The following is a 26377-nucleotide window of genomic DNA, read 5'->3' on the forward strand; positions in this document are numbered from 1 at the left end:
TCTCTTGGGCTTCTCTGTATCCATCTGGTCTGACAGTGTGCCTGACACAGATGCCAGGAGGGTGAAGGCAGAGAAGGACTAGGAAAGCAGAAAATGAAGTGAGGCGACAGGTGGACCATCTCAGGGGCCTCCCAAGAGAAGTAGGACCCGCCCTCGGACCCCTCCTTCCCAGCCCCCACCCTGTGGCACCGCCCCCTCCTCGAGGCTCCTCCTCCACCCGTGGCACCGCCTACGCCCGGGGCCCCTCCCTCTTGCCTCGATGAGCTCCTCCTTGGAAGTATACTCCGAGACCACTACACTCTCTCCATCCGTGAGCCGCGTGAGGGCCACGTGGAGCTTCCCCGTGGCGGCCTTGTAGGAGTCCTCAGGCAGGACCTGGTACAGAAACTGCCTCATCATCTGAACCATCTTGCAGGATGGGGACAAGGGCCCCAGGAAGGATTTCTTCACCTCTGCCACACCCACGTTGAGGACCCTGAGGTACTCCTCTGTGGAGGAAGTAGAGAGTGGCAGGTGGTCAGCAGCCCAGGGCCAAGAGAGGTCATCCGCAATTTTGCCATCTCATCCTGATTCCGGCAAATGGGCAAAGCTGGGCTTCTGAAGCAGGGAGGGGCTCAGGAGTCACCCTGTCACCGGGCACACCAGGAAAGCAAGGCACAGAAGAATTAAGTCTCTGGCTGCAGAGAGCCCACAGCTCTTCAGTGGCAGAGCTAGGCCCAGGGGTCCTGACTCCTTTCACATTGAGGGCACAGGACCACTTTCCTACCCCAAAATAGCCCTCCCCAGCTTCTCATCACCAATGCCTGGAAGTGCACCACCAGACTACATTCTTTTGGGGTCTTAGAGGCTTTTTGCCCTATATGAGATTCCTATGAAGACACTGCTACAGTTGAAATCCTTCACCAAGTGACAGCCTGTGACATTCGCTTGGTGCCCACTAAGTGTGTGGGCAGGGAGTGGGTACCGGCCTTGAGGCAGGTGAATTACAGGGAGGGGAGAGCTTCCTCTTGAAACCATTGTATCAGCTCCCCTTTACAGCCCCCTGGAACAGGCCTGAGAGGGAGACGGTCCTGAAATATGGAACACGAGCTGTGCCTGGCTGTGCTTCCATGATCCCAGGAGGGGCAGATGACTCTTATCCCTCCTTCTGAGTGGAGCACAGCCAGGCCACATGAAGGCTCACATGTGCCAAATGCGGTTTATAGGGCAGATGTGTTGTTGTTCAGAGGGTGGCTGAGTAAAGTGTAATCCATCCCCCAAGTCCCCAGAATCCCACTGGACAAGTTAGGGTTTGCAGGCTTAATAAGAAATGTTATCATGCTGGATTCTCACAGAAATACTATGAGGTAGGTATTTCCATCCTTATTTTACTCTTGGAGAGGTAATATAACTTGCCCAAGGTCAACCATCTAGTAAGTGGACAAAGTGGGATTTTAAGCCAGGGTGTGTGACCCTGGAATGCATACTCCTTCCACTACACTAAACCTCAAGTTTCCAGTGCTGGACCTGGACCTGCTTCTTGCCAATTGTTGCTAATTTCCACCCTGGGCAAGCCTTCTGGGAAATTCAGGAGCAGAAATAGCTCTGGAAAGGATTGCCAGTTTTTTAAAACAAATATTTAATTGTGAAACATCCTATAGAGAAGAACTTTCATACAATTAGTGTCATGTAGCACTGGCTATTTGGGAAGTTGGGCAGCCATGAGCTCTCCGCCACTGGAGGTAACCAAGCAGAGGAGGGACAAGTACCTCGGTCACAGAACTTATCAAAGGGATTCCTGCGTGGGCAGTAAGAGCTAAGATTCCTTCCAACTTTGAGATTTTGTGTGCTCATGTGTGCCTGACAATACATCTGGGAATTATCACAGTGGACATTATTTTCCTATTTATAAATAGAGCAGCTGAAGCACAGAGAGGTTAAGTGATTTTCCCAGTCACACACAGCAATTTGGGGAAAACCACAAAGCTAGAGACTCTAGCCCTCTCATGTTTTACAGTTCCTATTATTCCTCATTAATGGAGGATGAATTGGATAAGGAACTTCAGCATGATTTTACATGTAGATGTAGGATCTGAGCCAGAAAAAAGCTGTGTCTAGCCTGAGGGCAGACAGCCAGGCAATGTTAGTCCTGACTGTAAACTCCACCTTCTTTCCCTGGGTGTTGGACTGATCTCAGAAGCTCAATGAGCCTGGGTTACCATGGTGATGGCCTTTCCTCCCCGACACTGAGAATCACAGCTGCATTTGTGTAGTTGGACTGACCTGAGCAACAGAGCATCATAGCTGTCACCCGCTTGCTTACAGGGGAGGGTGCTCCTGGGAGGTGGGAGGGCCCTACAGTTTAATCAAGGTTAGCTTTACCAGGTGCAACTTGTGGAGTGTTTTCTCTCAGTGATGACCAAGTCATCAGTAGGCTATGAAGCAACTGAACATTTGGATAACACGGTGCTGGGTCAGTGAGTGCCAGCCTGCAAGACCAGTAAGGACTGGGAGTTGAACCAGGGTGGGGATACATTGTTTTTGGAATTCTTAATGAGCAGCTAGAAGTGGCCTTGACTGTGTTGGTGGCCTTTCCCACAATGCCTCAGAGCTAGAAGCATCTGGTTTGTTCAGCTTGCCCATACACTCCAGGGCTCCCAGCAAGAGATGCTCTCTGGGACCCATGGAAGGAAATGTATTCTCATTGTCCAAGAAAAACATGGTCATTGTGGAAAAAGAATTTTCAAAAAGACAGATAAGCAAAAAGAAAAACTCTAAATGTCTTCGAATTCCTTCACCCAGAGATTAACATTTGGTTTATGTCTTCCTAGACTATATATTTTATATTAATTCTTACTTATAAGAATACATATATGGAGTCATACTCTATACACTATTTTGTAGTCTGTTTTTTTCACCCAATAAATCACATCTTTCCACATTGGTAGGTACCCATTTATAACCTAATTAACAAGTGGCATGGAAAGCTATTGTAAGGTTATGCCATTATTTATTGAGCAGGTCTCCAATAGGAGGTAGCTATTTAACTGGTTTTGTTGCTTTTCTAAACAATGCTGCAATGAATAATCTCATGTTAATTTTTTTGCCTGTGTTTTGAATTATTTTCCTTGGGATAAATTCCTAGAAGTGGTAAAGCTGTGCGCATTTAGTTTTGTAATGTTTATTTTAATGGTGGCTTTTGTATATTATCCATTTATAATCAACTCTCAGCTGTTTAGGGGTGATTGTGGGTGACAGGGACAAAGCAGTGGCCGTATAGACATCTCCAATATACTCAGATGGGAGAATGTTTTTTTGGAAATTAGCAATGCTCTAGGCAGAATCACACAGCAGGGTGGGGTGGGGGGAGATTGTCTGATTTCTCCCGCTCAGGTGCTCAGTTTAGTATTCTTTCCTGCTGCCCACTGGGACTGTGTACCAAAAGATGCCTTGATCTCTGCCTCTCCTTGTTTCTCTTCCAGTCCCGCTCTGTGTGTCTCTGTCCTCAGAGTCTCTGACTGTCTCTTTCTCTGTGTCTCTTTGTCTCTCTCTTTTCCTAGCTGAGGGAGAAGCAACTAATCTGGTTAAACAAGTTGTTTTTGATAGTCAAGTGTTGAGCATAGCAATTGCTGAGTGCTGTGAAGAGGGATAAATTTAGCTTGCTTCTTTATGCATCTCTATACTTTCCCGCACCTTCTCCCATTTAAAGCCTTCCTTCCAAGCTGCAGGCTGCTGGGCTCTGAGACAGTGTCCCACACTGGCCACAATGAGATTGGATTTAGAAGCAGCACCTCAGGAAAGTCAAGGTCAGCTCTTCCCACCCCCAACCCACACTTGCCACATCCACTTCTACTTCCTCCCACTTCCTTTCACACCTTTTTATTATCTAAGGGGGAGTCTGTCTCCCAAGCCAGGAAGGAGCTTTTCAGAAGGCAGGTCTTTGTGGTCCTTTCTTCTCTATAGTCTATCACTGTTCTTTGCCCACAGAGGGCCAGTCAGAAACCTTTGCTATGAGCTGAGAACTCCTCAGGGGCAGGAACAGGCCACACTCAAGCCTCCCATGACACTCGATGGGTGCCCAGTATTTGTTCAATGTGTGAGTAAAAGAAAATAAAAGCCCAGCTGGGAGGATGCTCACAAGAAGAGCTACTTGATGTAATTACCCAATAACAGCTTGAAAGCAAGACCATCCCAGATAGATGGATAGATAACAAAACTAACCATATTTATAAACGCAGCCAATTCACCAGGTTTTATGAGTTTATTGTGCCAAGAACTTCAGTAGAAGAATAAATAAGATCCTGGGACTGGGAGGTTTTGAAGGGCATTGGGAAGTCACTGCAAATCTCATCCACTAAGAGAGGCTTTTATGCTTTTCTTGACTGACCAGATCCATTTCTTGGAAAGAACAAAGGCTTTGGAGCCAGGGAGCTATGGTTCAAATCCCAGCTCTACCACATGCTATCTGAGTCAGCACTGGCTAGTCAAATAACTTCTTCAGCCTCAATTTGGCCACCTATAAAATGTGAATAATAATAATATTAGCTTCACTGGATTGTTAAAACAAATAGCTTTTTAAGTGCCAGCACATAGTAAGTGCTTAATATTGGTTATGCCAGTAATTCCCCACGTGACCATGGCCAAGGCTTCTCGATGTTTCTGGCTTTCAGCTTTCTCATCTGAACAGGGGACAATGCTCCTTGCCCGCATTTACAGAGGTACATCAGGCTCACTTGTGGATGCAAAAGAGCCCAGTAAAAAGGCACTGAGGAGATGAGAGGGTGTACCCTTGTCTCAGAGCATAATGGGGGGCGGGGGTTAGGTATAATGTAGTATAGGCACCGTTGGCAGCAGCTTTCCCTTCCCTGTCAATTAGGGGACCCTGTAGGGCTTGGAAAATCATCGGAGGGGAAGGAAATGGATGATTAGGTATGTGCTTATTTATTTACTGAAATGCCTAATGTTTACCCCTTCGTGAGGGCGAGGATGGTCTCCATCTTGTTTATGTATCTCTATACTTTCCTAGCACCTGATAGAGTGCCCGGAACATGGTAAGCACTAAATAAACGTAAGTGCACGCATGAATAATGGATAAATGAATGAACCACAGGAATCAAAGGAGGATACTAAAGCCCAGAGAAAGCAGCAGCTATTCAAGGTGACCCAGAGAATAAAAACGGCATTTCTTCCCCTCTTCCCCTCTTCCACGCGGCCTCTTGCTAAATGAAAAATTCTAGAAAGATGGGCATCTGGCACCTGGGGATCCAGTTCACAGGGTGCCCGAATTAGGGCTGCTGTGCGGGATGGGTCTGCCTTGGAGGATGGGGCAACGCGGCAGCCAGGGTCTCCCCGCGGACTGGTAGCCTAGCAACAACTTCCGGCTCAGCCAATCACGCGCGGCGCCTCCCGCCCAGTTCGCCGCCGGCCCTGCTCCCGCAGCAGCGGTGAGCACCGGGGAAGCTGCGCGCGCAGCAGCCCCTGGGGAGGCGCGGGCGAGTGGGGGCTCCGTTGCCAGGAAAGCCCAGCAATTCTGGGAGTTCCTGTGTGGAGCACCGGGAAGTCTGCTGCTCTTACCTGGCCCTTAATTGTAGGCTGAATGATAGGTTGCATTTCCCTGTGGGTATATCTTGACTGTCCTACTCCACTAGCATAACAATTATTATTATCTTAACAGTCGTTTACCTAAGCAAGTTTTCACACTCAACGGTCTCAGTTTATCCTGACAGTGACAGCGAGCCCCTGAGGAGCAGTGGCCCCAGTTTTTTCACCATTTTATTTCTATATCTCACATGGCAGGGCCATTGATGGGAAAACAACTGGGCTTGAAGCTGCAGTGCCGCCACTGAACGGTCCATAGCAACCCTCTGGGGAAGAGATTTTTCGTCAGGCAGCCTTTGTGAAAAAGAAATTTCAAGTGGAAACCCATCATATAAAACAGCTAAAAACGGGGCTGTTCTGGGTTGAAGCCAAGTGGGGCGTCAGACCCTGCCCAATCACCCCACCCCAACCCTATGTAGGAAGCCCCTGAAAGCACCACCCTGAAACTCCTAAAATTATAGGAGCCTAGGGTCAAAAATACTAAACCAGACTAATTCTCTCATTTCACAGGTAAACTCAATAAATATGGATGATGGCTGGCTGGCTGGCTGGCTGGGCAGGATGGAGACATACATAAAAAGATGGATATACCCTAGGTCACACAGTCTATGTTAGCAGAAACTGGAACAAGAATGTATGAGAAAACTTGTCTTTTCTACTCTGTTTTGCGTACATTATAGACTTTAGCCAAAAGCAAAACACTCTGATTTGGGAAGTGACTAAAAAAACGAAAAACAAAAAAACAATACTTTGCTATGGATAATAACAGCCTTCCACACACACCTTTTTCTAACCATAAGAGTTTACTAAATAATTGGATTTAAAAGTTTGGATCAGCTTATATGTGGTTACCATAGCAACAGCAGTACCTCCCACTGGTTCCTCACCTGGAATCCTATGAAGGTGCCTGTGGGACTCTTTCTGAGGGCATGGGATCTCACCCGGCCCTGGTGCCTCTCTCCTGGAATCCAGGCACAATCTCCCCAGTTTTCCACTAAAGATTCTACTGATCACCTTAAGTTCTCTGGAACTCCACAACATTCTCAGAGCCATTGCCCTGCTCTTTTCAGTTGCCTTTGGTGGACCCAGAAGTCCTTTTGGGATCCTGCCCCACAGTGGAAACCAGCACTGCCTCCCTTCCAGGCAGTGGCCTGTCCCCACTACAGACTCTCCCTGCTCTACTGCGGAGACACTGGGATAATGAAAGAGTGTGAACTACTCCCCTTTTAATCTTAAGAGTTGTTTTTGGCTTTGTTTTGTTTTGTTTTTTGTTCTATAGGTCAGAGGACCTCCAGGTGAGCCTCTGCTCTACAGGAAGAAGTCCATCTTAGAGCCTCTCCTCATTTGGGATTTGCTCAAATTAAGGCGCCACTGCAGAGGAATGCCCACGCCTCCCTCTTTCAAAATCTTAATTAAAGTTCGTTTCTACTGACCAAAGTTAATTGCTGCTCCAAATGTCCAGGACTTTCAACGGTTGGGCCTGATACCTACATCTCTCCACCTATGTTGCATTCATCTTGAAGTTCTCATGAAACAGCAGGACTCTAGTCCCACCCTGCTGTTTACTGCTTTTACTGGTTGCCACCTTTAGGTATCTCTGTGGTGCCAGGCTCCAAGGCCTCTTGTCTCCTTTAACCTTCATGACACTCCTTTGAAGTACATATTATGGTTACCTCCTCTTTACAGATGAGGAAATGGAGCCTCAACCAGTAACTTGCCCAAGGTCACACCACTGGAGTCCTATGGGTCCCAAAGTCAGTGTTCTTTCTACCACAGCTGGCTGCCTGCACCAGGGACATGACACTTGTCCCTCAGAACCTCCGTCTCCCACTGTGAGGTGAGGAGGTGGTTCCGCAAAGGCTCTTGGGATCTGCCTTTCCAGGATTTAGTCTAGGCATTCCTCCTAAGGGCTCACATGTCCCTGGGAGACAGGAAGACTTTCTCTAGGGCAACAGAATCCAAACCACATCTTCAACCATATGCCCTCTATCCACACACCCAAAGCCCTTCTCAGGCCAGCTCAGTTTCCTCTCTCAACAGTGAACACATGGGCACAATCCTGCTTGATCATCTCTGCTGTTAGCTCTCTCTCCCCTTCTTGTCTGCACCATTTATCTCAGGCTGTCTTAAGTGGCCTGACCTATCCCTCTGTCTAGCCACATTCCTTGAGGACAACAACTGTATCAAGAACACCCCCCACCATTATTGTCTAGCAATACATAGTAGATACTCAAGAATGAATCAACAAACTAATGTTCTGTAAGCAAGGACTATTTCTGTTTGGTCCTCCATTATACCCCCATACTTAATTCAGCGACGAGCACACTTAATAAAGGTTTGCTGAATAATAAATAGTTAAAATGAATTGTGGGAGGAGACCAAACAGTGTCTTCTCCACTGAGTTGATGAAATCTTCCCAACTGGTGATCTGGAAGGTGAAATTCTTCAGTAACTGAGCCGGATGTGGGCTGTGATGGGGCAAACCACAGAGCAGTTTTCTCTGCCACGTCTGGTCCTAACTTTTGCCCCCATGTGAACACAAGACCCTGAGCTGGGACTGAGGAGGAGATTCTTCCTTCTGCAGTGGTTTCATGAGGACAGACTTGGCGTACCTTCAACGTTGATGGGCCAACTCCTAACTCAATGGGAGTCAACCCAGTCTGGAGGCTTGTTTACCTGTTTTATCTATGGAATTATAAATGGAGCCTCACTGTCATTGTTGAATTTGGTCCCAAAATGAAGCAAAGAAAACAATGCTATTTTAATACTCTAAGTGAGTTGGTTGAGAAATGGATCCACCAAATGAAGTTGGGATCCTAGATCAGCTCCTGAGACAGAAAAAGGACATTAGTAGAAAAACTGGTGAAATCTGTAGTAAGTAATAAGGTACCAATGTTGATGTGTTAGTGTGGACAGAGGTACACTGGTTATGTATGATGCTAACATTAGGGGAACCTACGTGAAGGCCATATGGGACTATCTGTACAATCTCATCAACTTTTCTATAAATAGAACAATATTCCAGAATAAAAAGTTTATTATCACTAGAGTAAAAAAGCACAATCATACTCAACAAAATATTAGCAAATCAAATTCAAAAACACATCAAAAAGATTCATCTATCATGATCAAGTAGTATTTATTCCAGGGATGCAAGGACGGTACAATATTTGAAAATTCATCAATATCATCCACCACATCAACAAAAAGAAGGACAAAAACCACATGATCATCTCCATAGATGCTGAAAAGGCATTCAGCAAAATTCAACATCCATTAATGATAAAAATTCTCAACAAAATTGGTATAGAGGGCAAATACCTCAACATAATAAAGGCCATATATGACAAACCCACAGCCAACATTATACTGAACAACAAGAAGCTAAAAGCTTTTCCTTTAAGATTGGGAACAAGACAAGGATGCACACTCTCCGCACATTTATTCAACATAGTTCTGGAGGTCCTAGCCATGGCAATCAGACAACACCAAGAAATAAAAGGCATCCAGACTGGTAAGGAAGAAGTTAAACTGTCATTGTTTGCAAATGATGTGATATTGAACATAGAAAACCCTAAAGAATCCACCCCAAAACTACTAGAACTAATAACTGATTTCAACAAAGTTGCAGGATACAAAATTAATACACAGAAATCTGTTGCATTCCTATATATTAATGATGAACTAGCAGAAGGAGAAATCAGGAAAAAAATTCCATTCACAATTGCATAAAAAAAATACCTAGGAATAAACCTAATGATCTGTACAATCTCAACCTAAGTGTTCATCAGTAGATGAATGGATAAAGAAGATGTGGTACATATATACAATGGAAGAGACCTATAAACAGCTATACCCTAAAAACTACAAGACACTCATGAGAAAAATTAAAGAAGATACCAATAAATGTAAATATATCTGAGCTCGTGGACAGGAAGAATTAATATTGTCAAAATGGCCATCCTACCTAAAGCAATCTACAGATTCAATGCAATCCCTATCAAAATACCAACAGCATTCTTCAATGAACTAGAGCAAATAGTTCTAAAATTCATATGGAATCACAAAAGACCCCAAATAGTCAAAGCAATCCTGAGAAGGAAGAATAAAGCTGGGGAGATTATGCTCCCCAACTTCAAGCTCTACTACAAAACCATAGTAATCAAGACAATTTGGTACTGGCACAAGAACAGACCCATAGACAAATGGAACAGACTAGAGAGCCCAGATATAAACCCAAGCATATATGGTTAATTAATATATGATAAAGGAGCAATGGATATACAATGGGGAAATGACAGCCTCTTCAACAACTGGTGTTGGCAAAACTGGACAGTTACATGCAAGAGAATGAAACTGGATTATTGTCTAACCCCATACATAAAAGTACAATCAAAATGGATCAAAGACCTGAATGTAAGTCATGAAACCATAAAACTCTTAGAAGAAAACATAGGCAAAAATCTCCTGAATATAAACATGAGAAACTTTTTCCTGAATACATCTCCTTGGGCAAGGGAAACAAAAGCAAAAATGAACAAATGGGACTACATCAAGCTAAAAAGCTTCTGTACAGCAAAGGACACCATCAGTAGAACAAAAAAGCATCCTACAATATGGGAGAATATATTTGTAATGACTTATCTGACAAGGGATTCACATCCCAAACATATAAAGAACTTACATGCCTCAACACCCAAAAAGCAAATAACATGATTAAAGAATGGGTGGGGGATATGAACAGATAATTCTCCAAAGAAGAAATTCAGGTGGCTTGCAGGCACATGAAAAGATGCTCCACATCACTAATTATAAGGGAAATGCAAATTAAAACCACAATGAGGTATCACCTCACACCAGTTAGGATGGCCAACATTGAAAAAACTAAGAACAACAAATGCTGGTGAGGACGTGGAGAAAGGGGAACCCTCCTACACTGCTGGTAGGAATGTAAATTAGTTCAACCATTGTGGAAAGCAACATGGAGGTTCCTCAAAAAAACTAAAAATAAAAATACCATTTGACCTGGAAATTCCACTCCTAGGAATTTACCCAAAGAAAACAAGTTCTCAGATTCAAAAAGACATATGCACCCCTAATGTTTATTGCAGCACTGTTTACAATAGCCAAGATATGGAAGCAACCTAAGTGTTCATCAGTAGATGAATGGATAAAGAAGATGTGGTACATATACACAATGGAATATTCTTCAGCCATAAGAAGAAAACAAATCCTACCATTTGCAACAACATGGATGGAGCTAGAGGATATTATCAGTGAAATAAGCCAGGTGGAGAAAGACAAGTACCAAATGATTTCCCTCATTTATGAAGTATAACAATGAAGCAAAACTGAAGGAACAAAATAGCAGTGGACTCAGAGACTACAGGAAGTGACTAGCGGTTACCAAAGGGAAGGGGTGGAGGAAGGTGGTGGGGAGGGAGGGAGAAGGGGATTGAAGGGTATTTTGATTGCTACACATGGTGTGGGTGGGGTCATGGGGAAGACAGTGTAGTACAGAAAATACAAGTAGTGACTGTGTGGCATCTTACTACATTGATGGACAGTGACTTCAGGAGGGGTCTCGGGGGGACTTGATAATATGGGTGAATGTAATAACCACAATGTTTTTCATGTGCAACCTTTATAAGAATGTGTATCAATGATACCTTAATTTAAAAAATGTGAAAAAATAAAAGCACCATCACCCCAGGCTCTTCTTAGGCACATAGTGCCTGTCACTCAGCGGAGCTCAGTTAATGCTTGCTGATGTTGAGGGGATTGGATCAACTCACCCATATGAGTTACATTCCAAAGAGTTAGAGATTTCTACTGTGTAACCAAAACATTCAATTTTACAAGATTTTCTGTTCAGTTATCTTCTACTTAAGAGTCTAAAGGATTGTTTGGGAAAAATAAATCTTTCTCCATTTGGTTGGAAAGGTTAAACACATAAAAGTTACTCTGAAAGAGTTAAAAGAAACTAATCCCAACATGGGAGTGGGAGTTACAACCACCACCATGTGTCATTTCTATAGCATTTTATAAAAAGTCTTTTTTGCATGTATCATGTCATTTGATCTCACTTTCTTAACCAATGTGCAAACAATTGCTTGGCCATGAAGTTTGGCAGGAAAGCTCTCAAGCTATTTGCAAAGCAACTTCTGAAATCATAATTTGAGAGGATATAGAATGTAGAAATTAAGAGAAATCTTGGCTCTGCTGTATAAACCTAGGCAAGTTATCTAATCTCTCCAAGTACCTGTTTCCCCTTTGCAAAATGGGTAGAAACATAGCGTCTCCCTGATAGAGCCGTGAGAGGATTAAAGCAAATAATTCGTGCAAAGATTGAGCACAGTGCTTGGCACATTCTAAGCACTTGATAAATAGCGATTATTAGCATGACACTAAGATGTGAATCAGAGCAGAGTGCCTTTTTACAGGACATACTGCCATCTTAGGCAGATAAATAGCTCTGGGAATGATTTTTGATGAAGACATTTTGATTCTGAAAGTTCCCTTGGCAGCCAGAACTGAGCACCAGGTTGCATCTGTACAATGTGGAAACACACATACAGAGGAGGGAGACTTCCAGCTCCAGCAATGCAGTGGGATGAGATAGAAAGAAAATTTCCCACCTCCAGGAAAAACAACAAGCCTGATATTAAATAACATTGTGAGACATGGTTGAACTCACAAGAAGGAATGAGAAGAAATGAAGGAATGGAAAGCTAGTGTCATGAGAAAGAAACTGATGATGGGGTTATCAGACCAGCGATGGGCAGGGACAGGGGCTGTGGTCCTGGGCTGTAAGAGGGGCAGTTGAACTGAGACCCCTGCTTAAAGCAAGGTCCCTCCAAGAGCTGAAGGATCAGTGAAAGGTGCCAGGAGCCTCCCTGCCTGGGCTTTGGGTGAGGAAACACAAGTCTCCATAAAAACTCAAAGCCCCAAGCCTGCCTTGCCTTTGGTTCAGAGCTTGAACTGACATGCCTACAAGGGTAATTACTGTGACAAGTGGTCCCCAGTTGGTGATACCCCAGGGGTGCCTGCCTAAGGGGTCATGCAGAATTCCCATAGACAAACCAATCCTTTTGCCAATGAGTGCACAATTAAAATACTACAAATATTAATTGGGCAAAGTTGGAGTCCAGTAATCTTTGTTTTAATTAAGTTTAATAAGTTCTCTAGGGCATGCTTCAGTGAAGTTCAAAAAATGCTGCTTTACCTATGCTTTTATATCTCAAGACAGCTTCCTTACCACTTGCTCATCCATTCATTCAACATTTACCCATCAAACTTATTTTGTGACGAACATTTGCCAGGCAGTGTGACAGGAACATCTGTGACTTCTTTGGTTCCTCACTGTAACGTCCAAGGAATGTGTTCTCACCCTCAAGTTACAGATGGGAAAACGGAGGGTGAGACAGGTCATGGCAGGCCAAGGACACATGGTGATCAGTGGCAGAGCTGGAACACCAGTCCAGTCCTCCTCCTTCCTGGGAGCTGCGTTCTTAACCAACTGTAGGGTGTCTTATTCCTCGAATGCGTGACAAAGACAGGTACTGGGGTGACTGAGGAGACAGTCACCAGAGCCAGTATTCTTACACAGTAGTCTTGTCCTCCCAGTACTTTGAGGCCCCAGGGGACCCACTGCCTGGAACACAACTGAGCTACCTGCCAATGACAGTAACTTCAGCTGCCCTGGGCTCCAGGACCCTGGGGGGTCTGCAGTCACTGGGAGGGCGGAAGCTGCTCAAGGCAGCTCCGGTCCAGGGGTCGGAGGCAGACCAAAACACCTGGAATGTCCTCTGTCCTCGGGGGAGGAGTTGTGCCGGGTCCTGCTATGCCCACATATGTGGGGCAGGGGCCCCACTGCCCTGCTGGCTCTCTCATGTGCTTTGCCAGGTCCTTTTGAAGCCCATCTCCTGTCCAGAAGGAAAGCTGCTTTCCCTTCTGAGAATGCAAGTGCATTTCTCCACAGGGCTATTGCACCTGCTGACCCCTAGGCCTGGAACCCTCTTCCCTCAGAGCATGCGTGGCTCTCCCCTCCTTTCCTTCTGCCTCAGAGAGGCTGCCCCGACCAGCCCACCTGAAACTTCCCTCTTCAGTCACTCACCACACCCCCACTTCCCCTGCTTGATTTTTTCCTTTAGCATGCATGCTGATATTTTCCTATGTTTGGTTATTTATGGCTTTATTTCACCAAGAGAATGTCAGCTCTGTAAGGGCAGCCAGCTGTTTTGTTCACAGCTAAGACCTGGAATGAATGAATGTATGAGTGGCCTATTTATCATTGTAATTCATCCAGAATCTGTTCCTCAACTTCTTTGTTTGCACATTAAATGGATTAGACTTAAACAGTGGCTTTCAAACGTAAAAAAAAAATCATTGAAACACTTCCTTTAAATGAAATTTTAGGAAGAATGGACAGTAGCACATCTGTAGTTGTTGAAGCTGGGGGAAGACTCCAGGGCTTCAGTGTGTGTCCTCTCTGTTTTCATCTTCCTCACCAGACCCCATAGAACCCTGAGGTTCCGCAGAACACAGTTTGGAAACCACAAGCCTAAGTGAAATCCACCTCCAATGAATCACTTCCACTCCCAAGGTTTAAATACAATCATTTATAAAATGAATAAGGAGTTGGACTCACTGACCGTCATTGCATGACATTCTAGTATTATAAATCATATCCGTATCAGCAGAAAATTATCTGAGTCAGATAAACCCCAAAATAGAAATTGTAAAGACACATTTAGTGACATGCCTACCAGCAATCCTCATAAGTATATCAAGCATTGCTTGTTGGACGAGCAGTTTATGGGAGCCATGGGACCCATAAGAATCTCAGATTGCTCAATCTAGTTGATGAAATAAACAATGAAAGCTTTAAGACAGTATGTCATCTGGTGCTAGAATAGGTCAACAGATTCTATGGGCAAACTAGAGATCATGGAAAGGGGATCCAGTGGTCTAAATGGGATGGTGTCTTGGAAGGAAGTACTGTGTCCAGGGAGAACAACAGAAGGTCATTTTAGGTGGGGGTTACAGTGGGTGCCGTGGTGCACTATGCAAGTCCCCTGGCAGAACTGAGGCACTCACACCCCCCACTGCCAGGAGAGCAGTCTGCTCCTGGTTCAGCGTCGAGTCCCTCCCCAGCCAACAGACTGAACTGGGCTTGGTGGTCATGGAGTGATGGTCTTGGTCCCAGGCGGGGACAGAGTTATTCCATCATCATCCTGTCTCCGATTATGGTTATTGTGGCAGAGACTACTTGTCCCCAGTATCCATTCTCCTCTTCTTCCTTAGTAACTGAACCTCCTGTTTTTAGCTAAACACACGGCCTCCCAGAATAAAGTTTATATTTCCCAGCCTCCCTTGCAGCTAGATGTGCCATGCGGGATGTAAGGTGACATGATGTGTCACTTCCAAGGTCTGTTCTTAAAGGAAATGCCTCCCCTTTCTCCTCTCTAACTAGCTGGATACAGACATGGTGGGGAGCCCTCTTGGACCAGGAGCAGCATGATGGAGAAGGCTGTTGGGCAAAGGCCACATAAGTGAGCAGTGCTCTGTCCTGATGAAGCTTCTGCTATTCTGACCAGTGCAACTACAGTATCAATCCCTTACTTGCAAAACTTGCTCAGAAGGAACACTGCTGGTTCCAAGAGCCAGGCTGTGGGGAGTGGGCGACAGGCGTTAATCTCTCCCATGCATGGTGGCTGAGCTAAAACTCAGGGTAGCTTGTCCAAGATCACTCACTGTTGAGTGGATTCCTGGGACCAGAGGGAAGGGAGGGGTGGAGAGAGTTGGACTTTGGGATCATACTAGCTTCAGTTTGAACCCTGCTTCCCTCCTTCCTAAGCCCCACTCAGAAAGACCATATGAAAACAACGTGTGTGGCAAGCTAGGCTCCTAGCCTGACTGTAGGACATCTTAGTTCTCAGACTCCAGAGAGCTTGTTCCTGTCAAGGGCTCTTTCCCATGGGGATTCTGGTCTCTGAGGCAGGTGCTACCCTAGAGCTAGCCATGGGATTCCCAAGGCTTTAGTGCCTGACGGGACTCAGAAGAGACTCGGAGGAGGTGATGGCTGAGGCAGGCCTTGGAGAATGGGAGACGTAACACAGGAGAGAAGAAGGGGGACAGCATCCCTGGGAGAGGGAGCAGCTTAAGCAAATGCACAGAGATAGGAAACATCCTGAGACTACGGCGAAGTGAAAAGCAGAGCTTCCAGTCTCAGCCTTGACTCTCAGCCCGCCCTCTAATATTTTATTTAGTGGTTTGGGTGTTTGGTGGGGGACAGAGGTTGGGGTTAGCATTGTTCAGAAGGCAGCATGAGAGGCACTGGAAAATAATTACCTTTTGAGAACAAAACCAAGTCACCTGATAAACTCAGCTCAAAGCCAGCTCAGTCCCCTAGCCCCAGTCCTCACCCAGCAGGGGTGCACCCCCCAGAGCAGGGGCCTGTCCAGCACTGTTCTGTTCAGACTGGAGAGCAGCCAGCCCCATTCCCTTGGGCTTCACCTCAGACTCACAGTCCTCATCTGCAGAGAGCTTCCCCCTCTGAAACACATGGGCAAAAAGCAGCCTAGTAAGGCTACATGCAATTTCCATGTGAGTTTAAAATTATTTCAAAAATTATATATAAAAACAAAATAAAACAAAGCAGGGTGGGGAATATGCAGATGAAACCCAGTTAGTAAATGCTGATAACTGTTGAAATTATATAATAGGTTCTTGAGGGTTCATTATATTATCCTCTCCAATACATTTGACACTTTTCATTAAAAGAAACTACTAAAAAGTTTTAAAAATGTACATGACACTGATGGACAGTGACTGTAATGGGGTTTGTGGGGGGGACTTGGTGAAGGGGGGAGCCTAGTAAACATAATGTTCTTCATGTAACTGTAGATTAATGATAACAACAACAAAATGTACGTGAGTGTTCAGAGCAGCATTATTCATAATGGCCCAAAGTAAAAGAATAACCCAAGTGTACATTACCTGATAAATAGATAAATAAAATGTGTTTTAGCCACACAATGGAGTATTATTCAACAGTAAAAAGGAATGAGGTACTGCTCCATGCTACAGCATGGATAAACTTTGAAAATATTACACTAAGTGAAAGAAGCCAGACACAAATACTACATGCTTCCACTTACATGAAATGTCCAGAATAAGCAAATCCATAGAGACAGAAGTAAATTAGTGGCTTCCAGGCACTTGGAAGAAGGGAGAATTTGAGAGTGACAGCTAAGGGGTGTGGACCATCTTTGGAGATAATTAAAATGTTTTAGAATTGGTTGTGATAATGGAGGCAAAACTTTGTGAACATACTAAAAGACGTGAATTATATGCTCTAAACAGGTGAATTGTATAGTATGTGTATTGTATCTCAACAAAACTGCTTTTGAAAAGTTAAGAAAAGGTGGGGGTGAGAAACAGCCAGAAGAGGCTCTGGGCCATGGGTGTCCACTGGTTTGTCTGAAAAGTGGACTGTGGGAATGGGCTAAGGGGAAGGGATGGGTCAGCCCTTAACCAAGGTCAGCCTCCCTCATTTATGGCCCAGCCCGAAGAATTCATAGAATCTACTCCAGCCTAAAGCCACTGTAGTGAAACTCTTTCTCTCTACCCTGGAAAAAAGGATTCCTCATCAGATACTGAATTTTCATTAGTCCAGGAAGATACTGGGCATTTTACAGTTTTCGTGTGAAATGCTGGATTCATTTGTACCGCCTGATCACACATTCATCGACTCTTGCGGAGGTAGTAACTTAGTTTTCCAGAGCATGCTGGGTCTCAGCTGTGGCTGCATGTTGGAATCACCTGGGTGTTGAATAAACATTGGTACCAGGACACTACCCCCAGAGACCCTGATTTAATTCGTTTGGGGAAAAGCCTGGACCATGGACATTTTAAAAGCTCCCCAGGTAATCCAATGCTCAGCCAAGATCAAGGACTACCAATTTAATGAAAAAAAATTTTTAAGTAGAAGAGAATATTAAAATTGTGGCATAGAGTATGGTAAGTATTCAATAGTGAAACTTTTATTTTAAAATTTACATTTACACTGGGGGCAACATAAAGAGATTTCTCACTGTGGGTTTTAGTCTGGGAATCTGGAGACCTCAGGTTTACAGGCCATCTTGGTCACTGCCCTAAATGAAGAGACCCACAGAAGCAGTAACCAGTGCCTCCCAGTCCCTGTGTGGGCCTCTCCATAGGCAAGTGCTCCCCTTCTTTGGGAAGGGCCCTTTCCCATTTTGGACAATGCTTGCTGTGCCAACAGCTGCCTCTCTGATCCTATTGTGTTGACCCTTGACACTAGCCAACCTGTAGTATTCACCACCATCAAATTTCCTGCATCACATGACTTTACCATGTTGGCGTGCTGGTCCTTGCTAGAAGCCTTGGCTCCTGCCCAACCAGTCCCTGCCTGTGGACCTTCTACGCAACCTTCCAGCACAATATGTTCCAATGCCACCTCCAGGAGGCCTCCTGTGCTTGGTGGTGTGCTCCCTCCTTCTGCATTCCGGTGCCTTTTAATTTTCTAATGTTTAGTTGGAACTTCCCTGCATTATAACTACTTGGTGGCCGCCTTTGAGTCTGAGCAGACTCTAAGCTCTTATGGGCAAAGGCAGAGTTTCATTTCATATTACATCTCTGTATCCTCTGCAGGGCCTAGTATATGTTCAATAAATGCTTGTTGAATAATGAATGAATGAATGGCTTGCCATGCAGTTTTTATAGGAGGAAAGGTGCCAACTAGTAGCTTAAATGGGGATGGAGTTTTAAATCCACCAAATCCCCATTCTTTGGTAAAAAAAAATTTATTTTTCAAACTTATGCAAATACAGCTTTGAGGCAAGTTCCCAGCCTCATTTCTGATAGATTGGAAATTCTGAATCCCCGCCATTGGTCGTCATGGAGACCATCCACAGCTGACTGAATGAATGAACTAACATCTACTCTATCACTAATGAAGACCAGGCACTGTGTTAAGTGTCTTTACAAACATGTGCCCCAAATTGGCCCTATCACAGAACTAGGCACACATCGCCAGAAGGTGACCGACTGCTGCCTCAGCTTGCACAGGAACTAAGCAGAGAACCTCAGGATAGAAAAGCCAAGGCTGGGAACAAGAGGAGGATGCATGGCCTGGAGGAGGGAGGCCCTGGGGGCCATGTGTTGAAAACTTTTTAAAAAGAGACAAACCTCAGCTTATATGCAGATAGTGTGATTGTTTACACATAAAATATGAGCTAATCTACCAACAAACTTTTAGAAATATTAAGCACATTCACAAGTTGTTCAAAAAAAGATCAATATGCAAAACAACATTCCTTTATATCAGCAATGATCAGATTAGAAAATGCCATAGGTAAAAAGAACCCATTCCTCATAGCAACAAAAACTAATAAACCTAATAAATGACACACTAAATATGTACTGAAGGACAAAAAAGTCCAGGAGAAATAGAGGGATAGACTATATTTATGAATGGGAAGATATAATTTCAATTAAAATCCCAACAGAGCTTGGGAAAAAGGGGGTCAAGAAAAACAGAGGCAATATTTGAAGAAGAAATTGGAAGAGGAGGAAGAAAAGGAGAGAAATTGCCATATATAATGTAGTGCTTATTATTAAGCTATGTATTAAAACAGTGTGATTTTGTGCATAAATAGAAATATTCCCCAATGGAAGAAAAGAAAGACACCAGGGACAGACTCCTGAGAATCCAGGAGCTTGAATGAGCCAGAGGCAACATTTCAAACAAGGGTAGAAATGGCTGTCTATAAATGGAGTGGTATAATTGGTTATCACTCAGCAAAACAAAAACTTAGAGTTCTAACTCAAACTAGCCACAAAATAATTTCCAGATGGATAACCTAAAGATAAAAGAGCAAAACTTTAAAACTTTTGGAAAAAAATAAAGAAGAAATAATTGTAGCAAAGTAAAGATATTACATGACATAAATTGTAAGAGGAAAAGATTGATATGTTTAACTGCATTAAAATTGAAAATTTCTTAATGACAAAAGACATCATAAAATAAAAAGATAAGCCATGGAGTAGAATAAGATAACTGCAATGTCTGTAGCTGACAAATGATTAGTGTACAGACTATATAAAGAACATCTGCAAGAGATTAAAGAGAAAAAAAAAACAGTAGAAAAACAGGTAAAGGTCCATTTGCAACAACATGGATGGAGCTGGAGGATACTATGCTCAGTGAATAAGCCAGATGGAGAAGGACAAGTACCAAATGATTTCCCTCATTTGTGGAGTATAACAATAAAGCAAAACTGAAGGAACAAAACAGCAGCAGACTCACAGACTCCAAGAAGGGACTAGTGGTTACCAAAGGGAAGGGGTAGGGGAGAGCGGGTGGGAAGGGAGGGAGAAGGGGATTGAGGGGAATTATAATTGGCATACATGGTGTGGGGGGGATCATGGGGAAGACAGTGTAGCACAGAGAAAGCAAATAGTGTCTCTGTGGCATCTTACTACACTGATGGGCGGTGACTGCAGTGGGGTATGGGGGGTACTCGATAATATGGGTAAATGTAGTAACCACATTGTTTTTCATGTGAAACCTTCATAAGAGTGTATATCATAATACCTTAATAAAAAACAAAAGAAAAACAGGTAAAGGTCATGAGCAGGCAGGTAAGTTATAGAAGAAACACAAATGGTCAATAAACACATAGAGATACTAGCATCACTAGTAATCAGGATATGAAGATCAAATAAGCAAAATGAAGTGAGAATTTATAATTCATTAGATCGACTTAAAACTTTGAAGTCCACTAGTACCAAGGCTGTTGACAATGTGGGGAAATTCGAGCTCATGTATGCTGCTCCTGATCAAATTGGTACAACCACTTTGCTTTACCAGACTTGGCTGGTAAAGCAAGTGTGATGAGTACTCTAGGGAAACATTCTGTGTGGGCTTGGAAGACACAAAGAAGGATATTCATTGCAGTGTTGTTTGTAATAACAAAAACTTGGCTGTGTTCATCAATAGAATGGCTAAACAAACCATGATACAATCTTAATGGAATATATGCCAAAAGAGGTAAAGAGCCTTGAGGAAAGTCAGGAGACCAAGTCCTGGCTCTTGTTCTGCTTCTAACTGCTGACAGGATGTCACACAAATCACTTGTCCCTTCAGCATGCTCTCCCCAGATAGTCTCGGGGCTTGTTCCCTCACCTCCTTCTGGTCCGTGTACAAATTCCGCCTGCTCAGACAGACTTCCCTGACCCCACTATCCATGCAATGGGCATCCACACCCCCAGCACTGCTTTGCCTAAACAGGCAAGTGTGTAGATTCAGCTTTACCAAGTACTCTGTGTGTGACCTTAGGCCAGTTATTTAAGCTTTCTGTGACTCAGGGTCCTCCTCTGTAAAATGGAGATAATAATAAGTTTCATCTTAGAGAGTTGATGTGAGACTGAATGAGTTAATTTGCTGAAGACTTAGAACAGTGCCCGATATAAAAGAGTGCTAGCTAACAGTAAATTATATAGCAGTTAAAATGAACAAGGTGGACTGGAGTGACGTGGCTGCGTCTGACATACACGCTGCTGAGTGCAAAGGGCACACCTCGCCAGCATCTCATCCCTCCCGGAGCTTCTGCACCGATCACAAGCAGTGCACAGCCCAGGCCTCGTTCACACCTGCAGTCAGGTGTCCTTCTCACATGTTCCCTTCCCTTGCTGTCCATGCCCATCGCAGCGTGGCCAAGTCAGTTTGGGGCAGTATTGCTTGAGTTGGATGAATTCTGAGAAGTCCTTGAATGCCGGAGGATGAAGATGGCATTGACTCTCTCAGATGGTATATATTAAGAAGTTGAAATAAAGACATGAGGAAAGTGGGAGCAATGGAGCGGGTGAGTGACACAGATTCCTGAAAAGGGCTAGAATCCCAGAGGCAGGGTATCTCCAAGGGCAGCAGTTCTGGGATTCCAGGATGGGGGCTCACCCAGCCCCTTTCTCCAGGCCTGTCCTCAGGTCCCTTGTACAAAGGAAGCATTAACTGCTACATTCACAGAGGACTCTGCATAAGAAAAGATCTAGAAGGATCCAGATAGAGCCCTTAGCACTGGCTACAGGAGGGAGAGCAGGACTGGGGATCAAGGGGCTGAGTGGTGGCTTTTCTAACCTCTGTATAATTTTACACTACACACTTTTGCATTGTTTGAACTTTGTACAATGAGAAAGAGTTCTTATTTGTAAATATTAGAAAGGAAAAATTACCTTGCACATGAGAGGTATTCATTGAGTGGGCATTACTATTATTCTTTAAAACAAACACAAAGACTTCCCACCCACACAGAGGTCCCAGGCAGGAAGGCACTCTGCGGGCACCTCTTCCTCAAACACAGCAGCTGCCCGTTCAGCAGGTTTCACTGGCTCTACCTGTGAAATATATCCTGAATCCAAAGCCCTCTCACTGCCCTCACCACCCAGCCATCTGCTTTGCTCACTTAGACGGACAATAGACTCACACCTGTCCCAACTCCTTGTTTCTACCCTCACCCCCTCCACCTCGCTCTGCACAGCAATCAGGGTCCTTCAAGTCCCCAAATAAGTAGCTGACATGTACCAAGCACTTGCCATGTGCCAGGCACTGCAGTAAGCAGGTGAACCACTAGCCCAACTAATCCTTTACAGCCCTTAGAACTAGGCACAAGTAGAATCTCCACTTTACAGATGCAGAAATGGAGGCTCTGAATATTCGATAATTTCCCCCAGGTTAACATCATGAAATGGCAGAGCTGGGACCTGATCCATGTGGTGTGCATGCTCTTAGCTGCCTCCCCACACTGCCTCCCTAACGGGTGTCTGAGCTCCCCACCTTGCTCAGAGAGAAACCAGAGCTTGCTACTGTGGCTACAAGGCCCCACTGTACTCTGGCCCCTGCCTGCCTCTCCAGCCTTATCCTCCCTCCCTCCTCCTCACCCACCACACCCCAGCCCCACTGGTTCTCTGGCTGCTCCTCTGCCTGGAATGTTTTTTCCCTGATCTTCAAATGGCTTGTTCTCTCACTTCTCTCAGGTCCCTGCTTGAATGTCACCTCCTCCAGAAGGGCCTCCCTGACTACCCTTTCTAAAATAGTCCACAGGTTGATTCTCTGACCCTTTCCTGCTGTAATTTTACTCATAGATCTTATCACTTCCTGATGTGACATCATAAGTTTATTTGTTGGAATGTTTATTATCTGTCTCCTCTCTCTAGAATTTCTGTTCCATAAGGGCAGGGACTTTGTTCCCAGTGCCTGGCACAGGGCCTGGAACAGAACAGTAACACAATAATTGAATAAATGCACCCAAAGGCAGCCCTTGGGGCCTATGTGTGGGGCTGCTAGGAACATGTCCACTCTCCCTGCACAGGATGGAGCATCTGCCCCCTGAGCCAGCAGCGTGGGCCCATTCTTCTCTCTGGAGCCCCGGGACTAACAGCAGAAGATGAAGCGGATCTTCCTTCCTCCTTCCCAGTTTCTCCCCTTCAGGCCCCTTCATCTATCCCTCCAGCCCCAGGGCTTTCACCTCCCAGCCACTTGGAAGCTGATCTGACAAATTCATCCCCACCAACATGATAAAGATGTGAAGTGTTGCCCTTCACAAGGATATTTGCATTTAAACAAGGCCAGACAGGAGCAACGTGTCACCCTAATGTATGACTGTGTCACGGTGTAACTTCCAAGATGAGGATGTTTGAGGGAGTACTGCCCTGCCCTCTCCCAGGTGCTGGGAGACGGGGCTCCCCAGGTAAGAGCACTGGAGGGGAGGGAGAGATGGGCCCAAGCTCGCCCAGTGGGTCAGAGACTGGGACCAGCAGACCCCAGTCTCAAAAGTGACAGCTTCCCATTGTCCCACTCAACCCACCTCTTCCTTTCCTGCCACCCAGAAGGTCTGGCTTTGTTCCCAAAAGCATCCCCAAGTGATCCTCAGGCTCTGCTTTGGGGAATCCCTCCAGCGGCTACCCGGGGGACCCAGAACAAAGGCCTTACCCATTTCAATCCCACAGATGACCAGGGCTGCAATCACCGCTCCTGCTGATGTCCCAGCGAAGCGATGGGCTGTTTCCAGCATCTGGGGGGCCAGGTCCCGAAGGGCGTCCACCGCCCCAGCCTGGTAGAATGAAAGAAATCCACTGCCGGAGAAGGAGATGGAATGAGGGGTGTCCGGGTCCCCCTTGAACACCTGTTCTTCCATCTCCTCAGGCTGGGGCCTCCCGTAGTGGGAAGGAACCACCCCTCAGAGCTTGCCTGCCCGAGCCTGGCTGTCTGCCTGCTGGAACTCAGTGCCAAGCTTCCCAGCCAGCTGGAGCCTGGAATGTGGCAGTCTCCCTGGTCGACTGGGACTCCCACGGGTGGCTCAGACAGCCGCCTGGGCCTGTTGAGCACTGCCAGGAGAGAGTCCCAAAGGCTGGGAAAGGGCGCCAGGCCCAGGACACTGGCAGGAGGCCCCCTGGACGTGTGAGCAGCTTTCTGGTCCTGTGAGTGCTCCCCTGGCTTCATTGCGTGGCTAGATTCATCTCCTGCAGAGACCTCATTTCCCTGCCGGCGCTAGATACGCTTAGGAGCTGTTGGGGCTATGGTGTATGGCCGTGCCCGAGGAGGCAGGCACTGCTCAGCCCTCAGCCCAGAAGGCTTCACCCATGGGATTGCAAAACGTCCACTGATGGTTATTAGAGTGCCTCCCTCCCTGACACACTGAGGCAGTGAAGGAATCAAATGCTGGCTTCTCTCCCAGAGGATAGTGTCCCCTCCTCCTCGGGCAAGGCTGGCAGGTTGGCTCTAGTTTTTGAGAGGGACACTGATACCACCCACGTGCGCCGCAGTGCCACCCCTCCTTGGGCTCCTTCTCCAGTTTCTGTGTGGTATGTGTGGTGTGTTACACAATTGTTTTTTTGTTCTTACATAAGCTCCGCTTTGCTTATTCACTTGTGTGTTGGTTCACATGTTAGGACTGGCCACAGGCAAAATTGTCGAGGAAGAGAAGTTGGGTGTCAGAGCCCCACCCACCACTGCATCTCCATCTCTCACCCTCTTTCTGCCCAGCCCCTCACTGACCCACCCACCAGTGGGTGCCCTCTCACCAAGTCCCAGACCTTCAAGCTGTCTCTGTCCAGGAAGAAATCAGTCTGAAATCTATATAGTTCTAAGTGTTTGAGGCTTCAAAGTGTATGTTCTCCTTCCCACTTTGAAATGAGAAGCTTGAGAGGGCAACATTTTACCCCAAAAGTGAACAGCTTGGGAGACCAGATATGGGGGCATTGAGGTCAGGGCAGAGTGACGTTTTGGGGCCCAGAGGACTAGGGAGGTGGTGTGTGGGTGTGAGGGCACTGGTCAAGCCCCCTCTAGAGGTGTGTGACTTGGCCCTGGAGAGGAGGGTCTTCCTCACAACCCACAAATCTCACTGCCTGAGGACGTCACAGAGCAACCACGTTATAAGATCTCATCTCTCTTCTGCCCCCCAGACTAGATTGGGATCCCAGGGGGCTCCCACTGACCGCTGGCCCCACTCGCCTGTACTGGAATTCCACAAGGAGGGCAATGCCCGGTACTCAGGCAGGATGGAGCTTGCTCTCTTGGGTAGGTAGTTCCAGGCATATAGTTGCCTCCATCTGGGAAGAGACATTTGGATTAAATGTCTGTGTAACAGAGAAAATGTGTGTGTGTGTGTGTATGCACGTGCACACGCACACTGACATGCAGCTTTCCGCTGGAGCATAGGCTCTGACGAGGTGGAGCCCAGCCGGCCTTTGAAACACTGAGATTCTGCCTCCTTCCTGGGAAATCAGGTCAGCACCGCTGAGTATTTGCACACCCAGCTCTTTGTTGGGGTCCTGAGGGAAGGGAGTGAGTAGAAGCACCACAGCCCCTGTAACTCGGACAGGAATCTTGGGAGCAAGAAAGGCAAGTGTGAAACAGAACCATATGCAGTGGTCCACAGTTAGGTACCAAATGGTGCAGGGCTGAGATTCCTGCCAGAAAACCTAGGAGACAAGGGTGAGCAGGGTGGGCTGGAAGCATCAGAGAAGCTCTGCCATGGTGCTGTGGGTAGAGGGACCTGAAGAAGCTGGAAGGAAGGTGGAGGAGTAACACGGCAAGGAATAGCAAAGGCCCCTTGCAGAGGAGGGAATAGGCGTGATGGAGCCCCTTACACAGGATGGAGGACTTTGGATCAGGCAGGCATGGGTTGAATCCCAGCTCTGCTACTTATAGGTAGTGTGACCTGTGTAACCTCTCTGGGCCTCAGTCTTCCTCATCTGTAAAAAAGACAAAAATATGGATGTTGCACAATAGCTGTAAAAGTTAAAGATATGGCTGTAAAATGCCTGGGCTGTGGTATGTCTATTCTCATCAAAGGGTAGTAAGGGCCAAGGCAAGATTGACCTGGGAAATAAGGTGGAACAGGAAGGTGGGGTGGGAAGAGGAAGGTGGATCCATTTTTGACATGCAAGAGGAGCTGGGAAAGGTCTCAGTCTTGGGAGGGCAATGAGACCAGGGCTCCGGGAGGAGGGACGAGGACAGGGCTGCTACCTTCTGGGGATGTCGGCGGCCAGGGCAGGGTGGCGCCTGAAAGGAGCCATTGCTGCGGAGACTCAGGGCCAGGACTGGTTAGAGGAGTAGGGTGAGCCATCGCTTCTGCCTCATTCTAAGCCCCAGGGCTGGGAGGGTCGGGGCTGCCTTTGTCTCTCTCTTGGGAAAACTGAGACAGACTGGGGAAGCTGGGTGGAGGACGAATGAACTGTGAGAGTGTCTGAGATGAAAAGCAGGCCTGGGAGC

At 45.9% G+C, this 26377-nt stretch overlaps 1 protein-coding gene across 6 annotated transcripts in view; it reads right to left on the reverse strand.

Annotated features, from left to right (window-relative positions):
* PNPLA1 (patatin like phospholipase domain containing 1) overlaps positions 1-24356 on the reverse strand; it is a 43671-nt gene extending 19315 nt beyond the window's left edge. For 3 of the 6 annotated variants that reach the window (XM_036917475.2, XM_036917474.2, XM_036917473.2), the window contains exons 1-2: positions 23594-24356; positions 256-488 (exon numbers count right to left, since the gene is read on the reverse strand). In XM_036917475.2, the coding sequence (XP_036773370.2) occupies positions 256-488; positions 23594-23798 (438 nt within the window). In that variant the 5' untranslated portion in view covers positions 23799-24356. The remainder of the gene's footprint in view (positions 1-255; positions 489-23593) is intronic. The other 3 variants (XM_036917480.2, XM_036917477.2, XM_036917478.2) reach the window with 2 other exon arrangements.
* Between the last annotated feature and the right edge of the window lie 2021 nt (positions 24357-26377).

This window comes from Manis pentadactyla, chromosome 16 (assembly GCF_030020395.1).
Source record: "Manis pentadactyla isolate mManPen7 chromosome 16, mManPen7.hap1, whole genome shotgun sequence".
Lineage (NCBI taxonomy): Eukaryota > Metazoa > Chordata > Mammalia > Pholidota > Manidae > Manis > Manis pentadactyla.